We start from the raw sequence: 15,279 nt of genomic DNA, 5'->3' as shown, positions 1-15,279 counted from the left end.
GAGAGAAACGTCAAGGAGTGCTCCACGCCTGCCTGTCCAGTCCCTCAAGAGGTGAGCACCACATAGCTGTCTTGTGCCCGGTATCAGGGTCAGGGTGGGGAGGAGGCGGTGAGCGCGTCTGACACCGAGACTAAGATTCCTGAGCTCGCTCGGCTCCTCTTGGGCTCCGGGAAGAGCCCTGAGCAGGGCAGGAGTCTGGGCGCGCAGTGGACCCGGAGAGGCTGCAGGGCGCCCGAGCGGTCGGACGGGGGAGCGAGAGCTAAAGCTTGCGGAGATCGCGGAGCAGAGGCGCGGGCGACCGCGGCCGGGAAGCTGACGCCGCTTCCAGCCCGCCCGGCCTGGGGAGGCGGAGCGGGCGGCGCCGGGGAGGCGGGGGCGGGGGCGGTGTCTCCCCGAGCTGCGCAGGCGTTGCTCGCACCTTGTTGATTAGTCAGTGCTGGGAGCGCTGCTATGGCGTTTCTCAGACCCGCGGCTCCTCCTCACACGCTCGAGGCGGAGGGAAGGAGGGGTAAGAGGAGGAGGAGGAGAGCCGGCGGCCGCCGCAGCTGCAGACCCGGGGCCAGAGGAGGAGGAGGAACGGGAGCAGCCGCCGCCAGCCCGGCCGCCGCCGCCCGCCGCCGCGGGGCTGCTGCGAGTCCTCTCGGGGCTTGAGGGCACGCGGGGCGCCGCAGCCATGCCCTGCAGCAGCAGCTGATCCCGGCGCGGGTCCCCTCCTCCCGGCCGTCTCAGTCGCCGTGCCCCCCGGGCTGCCCGGAGCCGGAGCACCAGGCATCTCCCGCGCGCCCCAGACTTCGAGCGCGAGCAGCCGCGGCTGCCGAAGCGCGGGTGGTGCCGGCGGCTGCGGCGGGAGCGCGGGGCAGGAGGAGGCGGGGAAGATGGACCCGGCGCCCTCGCTGGGTTGCAGCCTCAAGGATGTGAAGTGGAGCTCGGTGGCCGTTCCGCTCGACCTGCTGGTCAGCACTTACCGGCTGCCCCAGATCGCGCGGCTGGACAGCGGTGAGTCCCGGCCGGGCCGCCGGCGCTGCGCAGACCCGCGCGGACCGCAGTCTCGGCTCGGGTGCCGAGGAGGGTGGGACCGGGTGGGGAGTGGGCTGCCCGCCCCCCAGCACTGGAGTTGGCCCGAGCCACTGCCGCAGCCCTGGCGCGGCGCTCTCAACTCCCCCTCAGCAGCAGCTAGAGATGTGGAAATCGGAGCCCTCGCAGTATAATTAAAAAGGACGCCTTAAAAAACCAACATAGGGAAAACCTCTGCAGATCATAATCTTGGAGGCGAGCTGTCTCTCCCACCCGCCTGCAGTAATTACTCAATCTGGGAAACCCTGAAGAGTTATCTTAGGCAACTTTCTTACAAAATAATTGTGCTTTGGGAGGCATCTGTATTTTTGGATGCTTCCCCCTCCTCCACCCCCCCTCCCCCCGCCCCAAGAAGCAGCAGATTTAAGAGGAAAAGCTCCTGGGTGACCAATGAAAGGGATCACATTTCTCAGAGACCTTTTATTACAGCTTGTCTGTTTTGTTTAACCAAACTGAAAGTAATTTAGGGCTGTGTGTAGAAAATGTTTTTAGCAGAAATGATGGTATGCTTAAGGTTAATAATTAGCGCGTTTTTCCAGCCTGGAAAAATTTTAAGTCACCAAAACCTTGGAATTGGAACCCTAGCTCAGAACTAAGAAAATGCTTGTAGGTACTTCCTGAAACTGGCCACCAGAAACAAACCAGACATCCCCCAGCTGTTTGTTCTGCCGTGTGACATCTGCAAACAAGTCGATAGATGTGCATACTGTCAAGCGGACACCTTTCATTTTGAGAGTTGTGCTATGTAAAGTGGCAATATAGATGTGTTTCGCCTTCTTTTGTGTTTTTACAATAACTTCAGCTGATTTTGATTCCAGACTGTTTGCAGAAAGAAGCTTGCTGTGCCATGGGGCTGTGGGAAGCACCTGGCTCCAGGCTGGCAGGCAGGCAGGTAGAGCTGTGGTCACACAGGCCAAGTCAGAAGAGCACTGAGCAGAAAGATGTCATTTGAAGTCACAAGGACTTGGTGGTTACTCCTTTACTGCAGTACAAGAGTGCGTAACGTGAGATGTATAAATGTCCAGACATTTCTATTCTCTTATCTATGGGGTTAGATTAGACTTTTGAAATACTGATGTGAAAATAAATGCAGGTAAGTTCACGGAAGCTGGAAAACAATCTTGGCATCCTTGCTAGCCTTGTTTGGTTGTGGTGGTAGTGGTGGGCATTGGGAATAAGTAGAAATTTTAAAACCAGTAATAAAATACAAGTGAATCCAGGAAAGGACAGGTGGTGTTTCGAGGCATTTCTGCTTAGAGTAGGGGTGGGAGTATTTTGTGCTTCGAATATGTAGCTGCAGATCCGAATCTGTGTGCGTATATGTGTTTCCACAGTGTTTCATTTCCTATTTCACTGTGCAAAATTGTGTATACTTGAAGGCCATGAGTCCTCACCTTTTCTGACCTCTCATCTCTGCACACTCCATCCATACTTTTTAGCTAGGCACAGTATTGGTGCATCTGCTATAAAAGTCAACCAAAAGCTTCATTAAACTGAGACTTTAAAGAGGCTGAAAATCAGTGGCAGGCATAACTTTTTGCTTTATTATCCATTTCCTATCCCTGCCATTCATAAAAAGGATCTGAATCAGCAGTGTACTCATCCCACACTTCTTTGTAAAATCAGGACGTGGGTAGCAAGTCTTAACACTGTGTCCTTTCAAGTTGTGGAATGGATTTTGATTACTGTGTAATTTTAATTCTTTATTGTAAATTTGCTCTTATTACTGTCCGAGAATCATAGTGGCACAAATTTGGAGTCATAGCTAAGTACCGCTTTATACCTTGCTTCTTTCATTTAATGATCTCATCTGATTTAAAATTTGCTTTTAATAACTGCATAATATTCAGTAGGATGGCTATGTTATTCTAGTCCCCTATGATGATCATTAGCTGCTTCATTTTTTACTATTATAAGTTGTAATATAATGAACACTCTTATACATAATATATCTGTTAGTTTGGGTTAAGATCTGTTCCTGCCTCACTGAATAGACATATGAATCCTTTTAAAGTCCTTGATGCATACAAATTGTCAAATTGATTTGGAAACTCAAGATGGTACTCATTTATACAAGAATTGTAGGAGTACCACTCTTTCCACAGCCTTACAGTATTAAGTATCTTAAAAACAAGCAAAAAGAACTTGGCTCATTTGATGGGGGGAAAGTGTTAGCTTACAATTAAATTTGGATAGACTTTAAAAGAGCCGATGATAGATTTCACGGTTATTTCTAAACATGTTTCACAGCAATGCTTAGAACATGTTAAGGACATGCTACCATATTTATAAATGCTATACGTGAAATCTCAAGTTTTGTGCAGTCCTCATCCTGTGTTTGTCGTTTTGCGGTTTTAGTAGTGCAGGTACGTTTTACACACACACCCTATACTTAGGCATGAAAGTAGTCATTTCCAAATCTCTTGTTTTAAAATACTAGAAAGAAGTTGAAAAACATGCCACTTAGTTGACATTTTGCCAAGAGAAAACTATTAGCTAATTTTAAACAATTTTACAGAACATTGAATATCTAATTTCATAACTGTCGACTACTGAATGCCTACTATGCGTGGATACATTGCAGGGTCTTTGAAGTATATTGTCTCAAATCCTCAGCAACCCCATTTTAAGGACTTTGAGAATGTGAGATTCAGAGAAATTGAGAGACATACCTGTTAAATGGTAGAGTGAGATTCCCAGCTGGCTTTTGTACTCTAAAGACAGACCTTTTATCTCAAACTGTACTACCTCTTCAGACTAAATGGGAGTAGGTTTGGAGTAGATCTAACGTCTGCTCTAAATAGCCCCACTGTCTCTCTTGGAGCCTGAGGACCGGAAAGTCAATATTTTTAAAACAGTGTAGACACCAAATTAAGTGCTGGCCTCATTCATCATGTGTAGACAACTTTCTTCTTCCCAAAGGAGTGGCTGAAAAGAGGTAAGGGGCAGTGGGGAAGAAGAAAATCAGGAATCAGAGAAAGAAGAAAAAAAGTGGAGTCTGGGGGCTTAGGGTATATAGATGTGTCTGATGACATCATTCCTCACTACATTTGCTATACTTAGAATATTAACTACACAATAAGTTCATTAACTCTCTAATTCATTGCATTATGCTCGCTACTCATGAAATGCTGGTCAGGTAGATGCATTCAATATTACATCCCTAGTGGTGAAATTTCTCGTCTTATCATAAGATAAATACAAAATTGGTGAACTTTTATGGGTGTTGCCTCATGAATCTTTCTGGAGAACTCAAAGGAAAGTATTCTAGCAATTCTTCTTAGGAGTGAGATACATCTCATCAGCCAGGGTCTAACCCCAGTTAGCCATGCATTAGGATCAAATATTTAAACTGATTACCAATCTTAGAAACTATTGGCTATAGAACCAGGTTCAACAAATGTGTTTATGACCAAGTAGAGGGTAGAGTTCTCCCCCACTCCATCTCTAACCCATCCTCACTCAAATCCAGGTAGGTGGGAAGTTGTACATTCTCTGTCTCCAGTATTTCATCTTGGAAAGGTTCTGAGCAGTTTTCTCCCAACTTTTCACCCCTGTTGCTCCTAAAAGATTTGGTAAAACTCTGTACCCTAAGCACATTTTTAAGCTTATTCCCAAAACTTTTCATCCTAAATCTAAGTAGTTGCATGTAATTTTTCAGTATATTATAAATATTGACCTTTTAAATTGTTACATCTATTTAAAAATTCTAATAGGATCTATATTCGACTCTCAGTATCACTCATTTTTAAAAATGTATAAATAAGTTTTTCAACAGTTAAAGATTTACATCTTGACTTTTTCTCCTTAAATTTATATTTCCATTTCCCTGCTACAGGATTCTGTCCCAATGTAATATATTTTTATGTTTAAAAGTGTCTTAATGATCACTGTGATACTTTCTGTAAAAAAAAAAGTATGTAAATTGAAACAGTATTTTGTGTGTGTGTGTGTTTTGTGACCATGAGGCTCTTTGTATTTAAATATTTGTATTTAAAAATTTCCAAAGTATTGGAAATTACCTGACTTAGAAGAGGAGTTGTTACCAAATGCTGGAGCCTTTACTCCTCCACATCAGCATTTTTACTTGTTCCTTTGTTTGTCACCCTGAGGTCCTTACACCCTGGCAGTTGAGAAAGATCTGGGGAGGGTAATGCAAACTAATGACTTTTGTAAAGTGGGTGAAAGATCATTGTGAAGGAGAGGTGTTGAATGACAGCTTACATTCATCGTGGGATGGAGGCCCTCCATCATAGTCATATTCCCAGGCAGATCAACTTTTAGACAAGATGACACGTAGAAGTTTGGGATCTGGAAATTGGTTTCCTTAATGGTGTGATGGTGAACCTCTGGCTTTACTTCAGACATGTACCCCAGTTCCAAGATCACTGGTCTAGATCAGTGAAGGATGAGTTTATGACCTTATTTGCTGAAGGGAAAAGGAAGACCAAGGTTATGTGGACCAATGGAGAGGAAAAAATATGGTAGGAGTTGGAGGCAGCTGTTTAAATAGAGCAGCAGCAATCTCTTCTATCACGTGGAGGAATCATAGCTGATTCTAAGCCCCAGCTGTGTTAGGACTGGGACACTCAGGCCCTTGCTTTGTGCTGTGGTGCTTTAACTTTACTATTTGAGTGCCTGGAGTGCTGAAGGAGCAGAAACATAGACACTCAGATCAAAGAGAGGCTCCAAGTGGCTGCAAATGTCTAGATCCATGTTTTTATCTTTGAAATTAAGTCTCAGAATCTACTCCATGATTGATGTTATTTTATACATATAATTTTTTTCTAAAGTAACAGTGTAAATCTTGCTTGAAGAAGATGTGCTATGCTGTGTGTGTCTTCACATCCCCTGACATTTTATCTTGTAAAAGGATAGATATACCCCAGGTGGGAGAGATGGTTGTTCAGAGCAGTGGTACCCAACCTTTTTGGCACCAGGGACCTGTGCTTCTATGAGAATCCATTGTCTGATGATCTGAGGTGGAGCTGACGAGGTGATGGTGGCGCTGGGGAGGGACTGCAAATAAAAATGAAGTGTTGAACTCTCCCACCTGCTGCTCACCTCCTGCTGTGACGCTGGGTTCCTGACAGGCCATGAGTCCATGGCCTGGATGTTGGGGGCCCCTGGTTTAAAGGATACTAGATTTGGAGCCTGAAGACCTCTTCGTTCAGTTATAGGTATTGGTATTTCATAGTATGTGTTCTTGATTAGGTCTCTTAATCCCTTCGATTTGTTGTTTTCTGTGCAGAAGAAACAGACAAACCTTATACTTGCCCATGTATCTCACAGTTATTCATTAATTGTTTATTCAGACAGCTAATATTTATTAAGCCCCTCCTATGTGTCAAACCCTGTTATAGGTATTGGGACTATAGCACTGAACAAATCAAGACAAAACCTCTGTCCTCATGGAGCTTACATTTTTGTGTATCTACCTGCTGTAATAAGTAAATGTAATAATATATGTGAAATACGTGTGTTGCAAAACAATATACACATATAACATTGACATAGTGGAGGTGCAGACTGCTGATGGGGGGGTTAGGGGTTCACAGTTATTGAGGCAACAGAAGTCAACTGATAATAGCTTTTATTGTCTTTGTACATATGAAGAAACTGAAGGAAATGCTCTAGGTAACTTTAGTCTACTTCCTTTTGAGTATTCCAGGTTATTGATCTAGTAAGCCACAGGTTATAAAAAGGTGGTGTAATGTCTTTATTAGAGAGAAAGTGTTATGAACCAACTAACCCAAGATTGAGCTTAGGAGAGACCAGAGCTGGAAGTTAGGAAAGGAACTTTTAACATGTAAGTCTGACTGAACGCTACCAAGACACTTGATCCTTTTTTCTGACATGTACTCATTGCTACTTTTTACTGAGTTGATGGCGATTTTCTGAGCACCTTTGCTTATATAACTGTTAGCAGGACAGATGTACCTAGTATAATGTTATACACAAAGTGGGTGGGGAAGAAAGTCTCTTGAGTATTCTTTTAGATACCACATATCTATACTTTCCTATAGTTATCACCTATTCTAATTGGCCATTCCTAAAAATTACAAAAGAGGACCTTGTAGAGGACAGTGGATTATGATAAACATTTAGACCCACAAGACAAGATTTGATACAGGTCCTTCAGTGCTTTTGCTTTTCAAGTAAGATGATTGTTTTGATCATCGTAAAAGAGTATTCACATGGCCAGTAAAATTCTTGATATTTAGTTCACGTGTAAAAGAAGAACTGGTTTGACCGTCGTAATGGACTGCATCATAGTTTAAAGGGAGAGTATTTTGGTCTCTTTTGCTCATTTGGCCGCCCGATTGAAATAGCAAGTTGTAGTACACCAGCTTGTAAACCCATTTATTTTTGCTTGAGATTCCTGAGGTATCTGTCTTTTCACTTACTGAGCTGCAGTTCTAGGAAAACTCATGAACTCCTTTTTGTCTTCAGCAGGACTATCCATCTTAGGAACACCAGCTATTATATGCAACTTGAAAAATAACTTTTACTGCTGTTTTATGTATTATTTTGTCATACTTGACAAAATATAAAACACCTGCACAAATATTTCAGTATATAGAAAGCACTTGATAAGCATTTAATAAATGAATGAGCAAATCTCAGTATTAAAATTTTTAGGGCCCAAAATATCTATATTACTAAAGCTATGTATGACCTTCGTACATCTGAAGTAGATTTCACTTCTGTTTCAATTGAGATAGACATATTCTTAAATATATAAATTGGAACTAAAATGGTAGGTCCTAAAATTAGTGGTAGGAAAAATAGAGACGAGCAGACCATCATGATGAAATAATGATTCTTAGGGTCATTTCAGGGTTATCAATATTTTAAATTATTTCCAGAAGTTACAACTCATTATTAAATTTTTTGCTTTCTTGCTAGTTATTTCATTCAGAAATTAAGATGCTTCCTTTACATATGACATGTAGTTTTGTCGTTGAGTTTTTAGTCTCATATAGACTAGAATGCCATAAATCTTTGGAACCAGTCAGCTCTTACTACAATAAAGAAAAGGCCTGATTGGATAGTCAGCTAAGCATTTAACTCTCCATTGTTTCATCTTCTCAGAGCACCAGGGATTTTACTTCTAAGCAAAGCAAGCCACTTGGTTTAAATAGTGTTACAAAACTACAACTGCTAATTTGGTACAGTTGTCATCTTCCTAGAATAGCCTCAAGATTGACTTGAAACCACAGTGTCTTAATCCTAGACAATATGTTTCCTTTTATGCCATTGCAGGAGTATTACATAGTAGTAAAAGGACAGAACAATGTTCCCAAACCCCTTTTCAGTTCTGTGGATGAATTACTTCATAATTATGGGGCAAGTCACTTTATTTGATTTTGCTAATTCTTAAACTTATTTTGAAGTATTTAAATACCACTTGGGCTCTGATAGCTTAGTGGTTGTTTAATAAATATCTAGTTATTGAATTTAAAATCCAATATAAAGTCTTACAGCTTTGAAGATATGTGTGACTCAGGTTAAGATTTAACATCTACAGTAATGATCGGGCCTGGTTATAGCTTAGAAGGGAACATAATTGTGAGCAGTGCTTATGTGTGTATCCCTGTGAATATTTAAAAGAAATTATGTACTGTTTTTTTTTCTCTACTCAGTAGAGAAAAATTTCCTCAGTCAGATTTTTTTTTTTTAAAAAAAAAAAAGGTAACAGTTTTCTCAATGCCAGACTTTAAGATGTTAGAAATGAAAACTTTATTCTTGATAAAAGGGTAAATACTTTTCTATTTTAAAACTTATCTGTTACCTTATAGGTAATTAAGAAGCACGGATTATAACAGTCACCCATTCAATAAAAGGTTAATGAAATACCTGAGGAAGCCCACTTGAATAACTCCCTGACATCCATCTATGCAGATGCTGTATTCCTTGACTGATAGTCATTTTGAATTGCCTCTCTCTTCCTTTAGCAGGCAATGGGCTGGAATCAAAGAGCTAACATCTAGTCCTAGTCCTCAGTAGTTTATGTGCCAACAATTTCATTTATAGTCTGTTTTAGATTAACATTTAAAATAAAGCAAGATCCATTTTTCACCTTGGACCCCTGACCCACAGAATCAGTCAAGCACCACATCCAAGTTAAAAACAGTTTAATTAGTGATGTCTAAAGAGAAAGAGCTCTAGAAGGTCCAGAATACCTTTTTAAAAATAAGTAATGTAAAGCTTTATACAGATATTTTGCTGTTATATTTTGCTGTTTATTTTGTTCCATCTTTTGGTCAGTAAAGAGGAAGGGGGCTACCGAGAGTAGAGAGGGTCAGAAGAAATTTTCACAAGCTCATTATGGCCAACTACATCAGTTAACATCAGTTAAGGTTAATTTCAGTTGTACATAACAGGACACACACACAAAAATAGTGGCTTATACAACATGGAGATTCTCCCTCCCACACTCCCCCACACACATAAAAAAGAAGTCTGACGGTACATAGTCTAGGACTGATACGGCAGATCCACAGAATCAAGGATTTAGGTTCTGTCATCTTCAGCATGTAATATTTACTTCGTGGTACTTAATGGCTGCTGGAGCTCTAGCCATCCTGTCTGCATCCCAGACAGCAGGAAAGGCAAAAGGATTTGTCTTACCACTGGCTCTGTACTGCGTTTCACTTACATCTCATTGATCAGGACTTACACACCCCAATATGGGAGAGAAGGCAAGGATATGAAGTCTTTCAACTGGACACACAATGCCCAGGGCCTCTTACTGCAGGAAAGGGGAACTTTGGATATTCAGAGCTGCCTAGAGCCTCTGCCACTTAAATTTTGCTTTGATGCCTTTTATTCACTTTTTTTTTCTACTCAGAACTTACTAAAAAAGCCATGTATTGGGCCCTAATTCCTTGGCATCTCTTGGTTCAGGTTCTTCCTCAGCTAAGGTAGTATGAACTTCTTGCCCCAACTTTAGGCTAAAAGCTTAAAGTAGTTCTATTTAATGGGCCCTTTATCAAAGGTGAAAACACTTTAAGCCTTGAAAAGTTGTGTACTTGTAGGAATTATTGTTAGAAGGCACTCGTCACATTTTTGAGGGGCCAGTATATATTTACATAACTTTCTTTGTAACCGTTATTAACATTTTCTTGTTATATATGCATGGCATATACATAGTGACTGTATCTAAAAATGAGACCAACCTATATATATATAAACTGCTTTTTAAATTTTACATTAGCTCATGAGCATTTTCCTTCATTATTAATGTTCTTTGAAAATAAAATTATTATGAGTGAATGAGATTCTGTTAATGCCAATAAACCATTATTTACTTGACTATGTTCCAGTTGTTAGACATTTAGTTGTTTTAGGTGTCATGTTTTTGAGGATATTTTTTTCCTTAAATTTTGTCAGTTTTACATCATTTCATTATTTGGGGTTCCTGGAATTGGAATTATAATTCAAAATTTATTATTTTTAGATTGTCGATATGTATTACTGAACTCTATCCAGGCAAGTTTGTACAATTAGTAGTGAATGAATAAGCCCATCACTTTGTACATCGTGGAATGTCATAGGTGTTTTTTAGTCTTTGCTAATTTAGACAATTTAAAAATTGGCATCTTTTCTAATTCATATTTCTTTGATTACTAGTAGAATAGCATCAATAATTTTACCATATTTCTTTTGTTAATTTTCTGAGCCCTTTGTTCACTTTTTCGGTAGTTTTTCAAAGTTCCTCTAATAAAAACAAAATTCTTACGTCCTTTTTTCTTCATCTTCTACAGGATGATTATAAATAATCTCCAGGTTTCATATAAGTTTAATCATTTCTATTTTTCTTTAGTTGACATTTATAAGTAGGTATTACCTCTGTTTCCGAAATCGAATAATTGTAATTAATCTACTTTTCTTTGTCAACATGAACAGAGGATTTAAATGTTATGTTCACTGTTGCATTATGGCCAGTCCTCTGAAAGAATCCCCTTCCGTTGTGTAACATAAAAATAACCTCATGAAAGTCTTGGTAAGACCATGTTGTGTATTCACAACTATAATTATATTTGAGTTTAAGTCATGGAGAGGTTCCCACAGATACTTCATTATTGATAAATTCCAGTGCATTGCATGAAACTAGGTTTGTCACTGTTTTTAATGACTAAAAATAAATTGATACGTTTATAAAAATATTTTATTCTTTTTACATGTAATCTATAGTGAGCCCATAAGTGCTACATTTTGGGCCTTTAGAGTTTTCTACCCAAGTTCCTATTCTCTCTGATGAAAGAAATGGACTCTAGAATCTTGAGTGCCTGTTGAAGTTTAGAATCTGAGTAGTAGAGTTTCACAGGTAACTTTCAGACAGTGGGAGGAGCAAACGTGATAGTTGGAATGTCATTTCATTTCTTCTGTTGAATATTTCGGTAAACGTTGACTTCTGTGTAATGACTAAGAAGAAGGGAACCAGAGGTAAGAGAAGAAAAGCCCAGTTTAATTCTCTCTCTCTGTGTAAGCTATGATAGATGGGGAATAAAATGCATACTTCTTTGCCATCTTGACACCCAAGCACTATATATAGTATTTATCAGAGTGTTTAGGTGACAGTAGCTCAAAGTGAAGTACAGGATGGCTTTAAGATGATCTTTTAGTGCCAAAGAAGAAGTCTCAAATTATCTTTACGGTAAATCAGGTAGTTTATGAATTGTACTTGCCTTTCCCGTTTTTTCTTTTTTTCTTGACTCAGTTGGGAAGATTCCAGTCTGAATAGATTGTATGTAATTGAACACTGTGCCATCAGTACTGTAGAAGTTTCATGCTAATAAGTGGAGACTAGAGAGAAAGGAAGGAGGGAAATATATGAGCTAAGTATAAATACCATTTATAGTCTATTCAGCTTTTTTGAATTGTCACATCGAAATAAAACTTTATTTCCCTCTATATTAATAATCCATTATGAAGAATTCAAGTACATGAAAATATTGAAAACTAAAGATAATCTGAAGTCCCAACACCCTGCGATAACCACCATCAATATTTTGGTAAATGTCCTTTCATGTGTCCTTAGTTCACTCTTTTTCTCACATACACACACATTTTGCATAAATGAGGACTTTTAGCTACTGCTTTTTTTTTTACTTTCTCTCTTCGCTTTAACCCCCATTCCTCCAACTCAACCCAACCCTGCCTACTCACATAATCCACTTTAATAATCTGGTGCGTAGCCTTCATATTTTCTTCATACGAACATAATCCTACATTGACATTAATTATACATACAAAGACATATACTAAAACATAATTCTGTCATTGCTTTATGAAAATGGGATTGTATTATGCATGCTTTCATATTATATACTTTTTGGTCTCTTACTTGAATCACTTATGGAAATCTTTCTGAATCATCTGGTATAAAACAGATTCATTCCTTTTTAATAGCTGCATAATATTCCATGATGTGGAAATGTATATTTGTCTATTGATTGATATTCAACTCGTTTCTAGTTATAGGCCTCTGTGAATCACAGTTCACTGAATCTCTGTGTATATAATGTTATTAATTTGTTCGTCGTTTTTAAGAAGTCTGTGGTTTCTATCTCACGTCTTTCACTTCTTCCTCCAAAACATCTTAGATAGCCTTGTCTTCCCGATTCTTTTAACCTCACATGCAAAGACCGAAATTAAATCATTTTAGAAAAAAATAGGGAAAAGTGTGTCTTCTATTTCAGTATCAAAACCTAACTCACAGACGTGAAGTTGACTCAATAGGTGTTGCCAAGTGCTATCTAAAAAGTCTGTGACAGGTCTCACTTTTGTCACTGATACATGGGAATACTATTTCTCCAAATCCATGTCATCATTAAGTATTACAACATTTTTTAAAAATTTGCTATATTAATTTGCATTTCCGTGACTGTTCATGATTTTGTGCCCTTTTTATATGTCTGTTTAGCAGTTAGAATGTTCTTCTCCAGACTGAAATCATACTTTTTGCTAATTTTTCTATTGTTGGCTTGTTCTAGCCAATTTCTAAATGCTCTTTTATGTATGACAGATATTTTTTATTCGTACTTATTTTATCTGTTGACTTTGTTTATATTTCTCCATTTTAGACTTCTTAATTTTTACATGGATAGGAGTCTCTTTTTCATATGTTTTCACTCTGGGCTAAGAAAGATCTCTCTGACCTTAGATTGTACATGTAGTCTCTTAGATATTCTAGGAAGGTTTACATTTTTTTAAATTTAAGTCTTTAATCCGTCTGGAATTAATTTTTGCATATGATGTAAGAATTTTATTTTCTTCCAGACTGTTGTTGTGCTAGCCCATTTATTCAAAAGAATGCTTAACTACTGAATTGAACTATCTTTGTCAAATTTATTTTGCTCTTTAACAGTAGAAAAAACACTTGAGCCACACCTGTCTTTCAGGGAGTGCCTCAGGCTGTGATCTAAGAGCACATATGGTTAATTAAATCTGAAAACAATTCTTTATTCCCCAAAGTTGTGGCTAGAATAGTCCCTAATCTTGATTTACATTTTTTTTGTTTTGTTTTGTTTTGTTTTTACCAGTGTCTGTGGGAGGCCTGAGATGTGTTTTTCTAAAGAAAATTTTAATTCATTTTAAAGCCAGTGCTACCCTGTTGAGTCTGGGAAATGATAGCAACTTGTTAAATGCCTTCTGGAAGCATAGTCCAGATGCTTTGGCAAGAAGTTTTCTCCAGGGAAGAATTTGTTTTAAAATGATACTTTACTAAGCTGCTGTTTGTGTGTGTGTGTGTGTGTGTGTGTGTGTGTGTGTGTGAGAGAGAGAGAGAGAGAGAGAGAGAGAGAGAGAGATGTGTGTGTATGTGTGTGTGTGTGTGTGTGTGTGTGGTGTGTAAGAGAGCCTTTCAGAATTTAAGAAGAATTTGTAAGTTGTACTCACCTTTAGACTGCTTTAATTGAAAGTGTATTTCCCCCATTATTTTATGGATGGGGGGCACATTTTAATAGTATTCATAATAAAGTGTGTGTGTATTGCTTAAAAACCCCCTAATGACTCACATCTGTTTATTTGCAAAGACTTAAAGTAAATTTCTCTTATATTTTCCTTACCACCCCAAAAATCTTTGATGGCATTGTCTTCCTGGTTCCTCTTAATTTCACATCCAAGGACCAAAATTAAATCTTTTTTAGGAAAAATGTGGGGCAATGTGAACATTATATCTCACTGTTAGAACCCAGACTGTTTGCATAAATAGAGGTGAACTAAGGGGGAGAAGAGAACTCATAACGTCAATTATTCTGTGACTTTTTCTACTACATGACCTTTGCATAAAACTACAGCAGAATCTCAATCCTGCATTTTATGAGGAACTTTATGAGATTGGATTCGGGTACATATAAAAGTTTTATCACTTCTCTTTTATATATGTCTTTCTAAGCCATCCAAGAGCCAGCAAGCTGTCTTCTCTTTCCGTTGTACATTTCACAGGGTCTAATAGGACCACCAGATGTCCACCAGATGGATCAGGAATCTTGCCTGAATGACTGTCACAAGGTTCTCAGGATACTCCAGCTTATCTCTAAAGTATTTGCAGGCTCCACCCCAGTAGACACACAGGTGCTTACACTCTATTCTTCACCTTCTGACCTTTTACCAAGTTCTGGACGAGGAAGTAATAATTCCAGCAGCCATTCCTTCCTGCTTCAGCTCAAGGATTTTAGAATTCTTTCCCAGTCTCTCTTCTCAAATTATCTTAAGCCTAGAAGAGACCCAATATATGAGTATATGTCTTATTTTAGGACTGAACTGAATTGTATTTACATATATTAACCTCATAGAAAGAAAGTGAAAAATATTCTGAGGCTGGTTGAAGCCAACTCAGCATTAAAATTTTGCTGATAGAGCATTGAGATTTGGCTGTACTATTTAGTCAAAAGCCGTTTAATTGGTCCTGATGTGAGAATGTATTTCAGAATGGAAATGAACATATTTTACTGATTCTAAAGTACACATTTTAATATCTCTGAAGTTGGGATGGGTCTTATAATTAGTGACATGTCCTAGTTTAATCAGCTGTGTTTATTCTTTCTTGGTTGTAAAATAATAATTGTATTACCAGTTGTGGCACCCTAAATTAAATGAATTATGGTAGTTCGATTTGAGTATTTATTTTTGAGTAAAAGGTAATTTAAAGTGCACAAAGCACACATGTGATACAAGAACGTTTAGTAGATATCC

General features: G+C 39.0%; 1 protein-coding gene across 2 annotated transcripts in view; it reads left to right on the top strand.

The window, feature by feature from the left end:
- The first annotated feature begins 436 nt into the window (after nt 1–436).
- The window catches only part of GAREM1 (GRB2 associated regulator of MAPK1 subtype 1), a 173,054-nt gene continuing 158,211 nt past the window's right edge, over nt 437–15,279 (top strand). For both annotated transcript variants that reach the window (XM_016166737.2, XM_016166736.2), the window contains exon 1: nt 437–996. In XM_016166737.2, the coding sequence (XP_016022223.2) occupies nt 876–996 (121 nt within the window). In that variant the 5' untranslated portion in view covers nt 437–875. The remainder of the gene's footprint in view (nt 997–15,279) is intronic.

Source organism: Rousettus aegyptiacus, unplaced genomic scaffold (assembly GCF_014176215.1).
Source record: "Rousettus aegyptiacus isolate mRouAeg1 unplaced genomic scaffold, mRouAeg1.p scaffold_m13_p_12, whole genome shotgun sequence".
Lineage (NCBI taxonomy): Eukaryota > Metazoa > Chordata > Mammalia > Chiroptera > Pteropodidae > Rousettus > Rousettus aegyptiacus.
The sequence above is the reverse complement of the archived record's forward strand: the minus strand, read 5'-3'. Positions and strand labels throughout refer to the sequence as shown.